The sequence below is a fragment of the Loa loa genome, assembly GCF_000183805.2.
Source record: "Loa loa unplaced genomic scaffold supercont3.111, whole genome shotgun sequence".
NCBI classification, from domain to species: Eukaryota; Metazoa; Nematoda; class Chromadorea; order Rhabditida; family Onchocercidae; genus Loa; species Loa loa.
The window spans coordinates 83,698-89,267 of record NW_018108291.1 but is presented as its reverse complement, the minus strand read 5'-3'; the positions used below and the strand labels follow the sequence as shown (position 1 = coordinate 89,267).

General features: G+C 32.6%; 1 protein-coding gene across 1 annotated transcript; it reads left to right on the top strand.

Moving 5' to 3' along the window:
* Nucleotides 1-5,146: 5,146 nt before the first annotated feature.
* LOAG_01609 (hypothetical protein) lies at nucleotides 5,147-5,343 on the top strand (the record flags this gene model as incomplete). The annotated part of the gene is made up of 1 exon (XM_003137148.1): nucleotides 5,147-5,343. A coding segment is annotated over one exon (197 nt), but the record flags the coding sequence as incomplete, so codon positions are not given.
* Nucleotides 5,344-5,570: the final 227 nt, after the last annotated feature.

Below are 5,570 nucleotides of genomic sequence, written 5' to 3'. Positions count from 1 at the left end.
TACATGTTATAATTAGATGATATTATAGGTTTGTATAATGATTACCGTCGTACCAATACATACCCGCCACCAAAAACATTTCGTCAGAAATTCTGATGAAACCTGATCGCCAACATCATCAATTATATCGTATATCTTATGCACCTGACGTCATTTTACCTTCATTTTTGTAAAAAATTAAGTGCTACTTCTGGCTCCTACTGGTTTACACATGGGATAGATTTAAATTCGCAATATATAATAGTTACAAACAAAGGATGAGCAGTTCACGAACCATTGCTTTTTTTCGGTTTTCGATTTCATTAACAATATTTCAGCACTTCTAAAATAAGTTCCAGAATTTGTTGGTGAAGCTGTTTTTGATTTTAATATTTTGCAGGAGCTACGAAATCTTCAGTCTCGTAGCGAATCCTAGGCTTGTACAGTAATATTGCTGATTTGAGCAGTTTAGTGGATTTTAAATTAGATGGAACGGATTTTATGAATCTTTGAGCCAAGGGTATCAAGAGCACACTAAGCACTAAACAGCTGCAAAGCGCAAACATACGAATAGATATAAATAAGGATTCAAGCAAAATTCAAAAAGCGCTCAGGAACGCTGAAAGATATTTTGATACTTTCAAGCAGTGTGTGAAAGATTTTACCATGAAAAGTTGTTTTGCTTGTACATCTTTCTCATTTATGACCTGAATTTTTTAATTAAAACCTTTTTTAATCCTACACTAAAATACAGTAAAATTAAAAAACCATTTGTAGGATTACATTTGTAGAATCTTTCTAGTTTTATGTTAGTAAGCACTGAAAAAGATAATATCATTTATCAGGACCCATCAGTCATGCAGGATTGATATCCTCATGTTGATTAACCAAATGATCACATATATTTATCAATCAAATATTTCGATTTTTCACTAATGTAATCCTACATAAATTCAGTTATTTAAAGTTTAAAACCTTGTTTTTCTCATGTTTAATTCTATTTTCTTTTTAGTAAAAGATGTTGTTTAGTCGGTACTTGCAAAATGGATTTTAATTACTTCCACGCTGTGTGTCAAAATGAGCTTGACAGAATCAAACTTACTTGGAAATCGTTACTGTGTCACTTTCATTAAGAGATTATTAAAAGAACTTCAGAGCTTCTTATTTATCTTATAAAAGTAACCCTAACTCCCTCTCTTTTTTTACAGTCTATTAGTTACTTCAACAGATATATGATAAAAACCCATTGAATTCATGTAAGAAATATTTTTACGAAAATATTTCATTGGGGAAATTTTAAGTCGTCATTTTATAGAACAAACACAAAAATAATATCATGATAATGCCGGTGGCGGTCGACCATAAATATATGCCACTGATCGTAGAGTAATTGAGAGTGCACCGTTGTTGGCAAATTGCAGTAGTCCTACCGCCACTACCACTACCACTACCATTACTACTATTAATACTGATACCCTAATGTCTCAGCAATAACAACAACAACAACTACTACTACTACAACAACTACAACAACAATGACAACAAATACTACCATTAACAAATTGCTACAGTCGTTACCATAGTTTTTTTTCAATGTCTCTTAGTCCTCACTTAAAAAGTAGCGGAGGAATTTTTATGATATGTTAGTACTTTATTACGAGTTTCACTGTCGAAAACTTATTTCTCTCCTCATTAAATTTTAAGAAGTTCCTTTCTATTTTTTTCTCTTCCTCCTTTATTTCGTATGAATATGCGATAATATATCTCCTACGTCTGTACTTTTAAATAATTTAAGTATACTGATTACTAATGATTAGTTAAATTTATTAAATGTTGGATTTATTTAAAACATTAGCAAATATATCGGGACTTTTTAGTTTCTTATCAAATTGAATTTCAAATTTGAGACATTCATTTCATATAAATTAATTTAACTTAATTTGATATTTTTGATCGATTATTTTTACAGAATAAATATTACACTTCCTATACAGGTCATGTCAAAAATTACCGACTTTTCGTGAATTTCAGACGAATGTTTTTCTAACTCAGGGACAAACTTCCCTTACCCCGGTTACTATGCTTTTACTTCTTGGAACTTTCCCGCTCCTGGTTTTATCTTGATATCATTTAATTCATAAATGTTCAGTTAAATCACTTCATCGACACATATTACGGTATACATAACCGTTCTTCATTTCAATGTTTGAAGTATTTAATTTTTAAAAATTTCTTAGACTGTATGATCGAAAGCTTTTTTTCATTTTTATACTCCTTAATGACATATAGTTCGAAGTTCTTGAGTTTTAGTTGCGATTACAATATATGAATTGTAACACTTCCAGCTGTTTTTTTTTCGTCTGAAATTTTGGTTACCCTCCATTTTCGATTGAAATTGTCTTCATTTTGCACTATGGTTTATCGTATTGCTAGAGGATGCTGTTTATTGCTCATAATACAAGCTCGTTATCTGCAGATGATGATGATGATGATGATGAATGATGATGTTGGTTGTATTAGTTGCAACGGAATAAGTGGTTGTCAACTACAAGTAACCAAGGTAATCCAGAAAAAAAGCTTAACAATCTCAGATATGTCGGAATAGTTGTTATAATACTTGATTTCATTTTTGACTGAATGTGTTTGAGTAGAATAGTTTGTGCTTCAGCCCGTTTGAATTTCTGATTTATAAAATTCCTACACCAAGATATGAATCGATTTTTGTGCTTAGCAAATTGTATAAAACATTATGTCTATTTTCAAACAACTCAATAGTTAGATTGAAATTTTAATTGAATACAGATAGTACGAAAATAACGATACTGACGAAGTAAGGTATCCAATAAGAATGATTTAATTGATCTTTGAACCTTCTAAATGGAATCACAATCAACGAATCACAATCTTTACATCTAAATATGTAAAGATGTTTAATCTGAGCAGGCATTAAAGGACGCGTCTACGTTCATGATTAAAACTAGTAGTGATACTGTCTTCCTTATAGTTAGATCAAAACTGACTTCGTTTTTCGATATCTTCAGAATAGCTAAGTTCCAATGCAATGGATTAGCAGGAATGATAGTGATAGTAACTAATGTGATAAGGGCAATGAGTGACAATTGACAATAATAACAATAATAGCAAAGGAGTTGTGCTTATTTGAAGAACATTCTTTTTTGTTTGGATCGTTTTTCTGTAAAAATATGATCCTGGTATAGGCTATAGGTTTAAAATATTTTTAGAAAATCCTATACTCCCTGATAGTTAAAAAAGAATATAAAGCTGAGTTGAAGCAAAAAAAAAAAAAAAATCTTTTGTTAAGTTTTTACTCCATCGATTAAAAAAATTGGAATTATAGGCACTGTAGTTCAAATAATTTTTGAAATTTATAAGGAGTTGAAGGAATTTTAACATTTCGAAGGCCAAAATGAGAACATTCCGCATTACTGCATCTTAACAAATAATTCTTAAAAAAGTAGTAATTTGTAGGATTTTGAATGAGCGCAGATAGCAACAAAAAAGAAAAAAATTTATATCTCACTCATGGAAAGGTCACGTAAGGAAAATTAGGTAAAAAGAAGAAAATAAGATGAGAAGAAAGTTGTGAGGGAAAAAAGGGAAGTAAGAAAGAAAAGAAAGGAAGGGTGACAAAGATAAGAATCTGTCGTTGTTAATTTGTTTTCTGTATTATGCACACATTTTTACATTCTGTTTTTACCTGATGTTTTTAAATGAGGACAATGAAGTTGGTAACGACAGCAACGAGAGCGCAAAAGACCTATAACGCATGGCGAATCACTGAATGGCTGGGTGAGTCTATACGGGAGAATTAAATACCAATTCCTTCAAAAATTTCGGCGTGCTATCGCACTGTCTTCAAATTAAATTTAATTTTTTGGATCTAATAATTGAGAGAAACCTATTGCTCACTCAAACCTTCACCTCCACTATTTAAAAATCAAGACTATGAGACGGGAAAGTCAAAAATGCTTTTGTAATACTGTGTCAAACACAACTAGGAGTATTTTAAATTGAATTTTGATCATGCTAGATACAGCTTATTAGCAATACTAATCGTCTTATTCCGTCAACCAACCTATAAAATTTCACTTGAAAAATTTATAGTAACTTAAAAGTGGTAACAGATAAGTGCTTAAAAACATTCCCGAGCTATGCAAGAATATAAATTACTTAATTGGTGGGGACATTAAAAGAATAGTTTAATTTGTACCCATAGCCTCTTTGAAGAGAGTAGTTATGGCCTGGTCCTTATAATTTATACAACTCATCATGGACTGACAGTCATATGATATAGTCATCATCATGTTTTTACATATCATAGGCGTAATTTTTCTTGACAGATACTAAATATTAACGAATGATGATCGTTAATTATGATCAAGGGATCATACATAATATTCATTCATCTTATTGTTTCCACTGTCACCATTAGTGCTAAATGAAGTTAGTATGGATAATGATTTAAACATCTTGTCGATTCTAAACATGCGGTAAATTGAGGAGGTGGGCAGGTCATTCCATTCAGATTACCTTCCTTAAGACGTAAAACTACCGTAATCCATGGAATTTTTTGTGGGTTCAACGTCACATCAGATCAACCATTCGTTCGGTTCCTTCCAGTCAACAAATCTTTCGCGCAGTGCTCTCCTGGTTGGTTGTTGTTCGGTTGAAGTTGATTCTCATGTGCATGTGCAAGTGCAGCGCGTGCGAATGTAAATGCAGGTTAGTTGCGTATGTGAATGCTGGTGCATTTAGTTCAGAAAAGAAACTTCTCTAACTGTCTACCTGCCACCTGTACCTTTCTTGACAGGTTACTTTTCTCAGGTTGATTTGTTTGTCATCTCTGCTCATTCACCTTTTCCTCTCTTCTTTTCTTTGTACACGAAGAGTTGGTAAAGAGAGGAGGAAGAGGTAACTAATAGTATTACTGTGTCCGGCAGCATATACGAGTACGGTCGTCTGTTATCCCAAGGTGTCACCCTCTATTATCATAGACCAATAGGCAGACAGACAGAAAGACATCCTTGTAATCTCAACTGCGAAATATTTCACGGATTTTTTCATTTTGTCTATTTTTTTATTTGGATTCCTCTTTCTGTAGCGCATGCAGTCAGTAGTGAATGTTCGATGTTTGGATGAAGTATAGGTCACGCTGATCTCATCTGGGAGGGAGTGCTTTCAAGTTATCTTCGAAGTATCTCACAAAACACTTTCTTATCCTTAACAGTGAAGCATATTTGTGGTTCTGGTTTGGTCAGCGAGTATGAGAATCTGGCAGAGGAATCTGGAGGAATCTGGCAGATTGATATATGGTGCTATCAAAGAGGACAAGCAACTTCATGATAGTTCTGACATGAATAGTTCTGTGTTTTTTCATTTTATTCCGTCAATTTATTGCATCTTAAGGAATCTAATCGTCAGTTTAGGAAAACTTGATTAGCGGCATTAAGTTACGAAAGGAGTAGTAATTTGTCAATGATAACCTAATCAGTGAAACAAAGAAGTTAGTGATAGTGTAAGTAACAAGCAAACATTATAGATGGCAGTTGCATATTTCAGAAACGGATGAA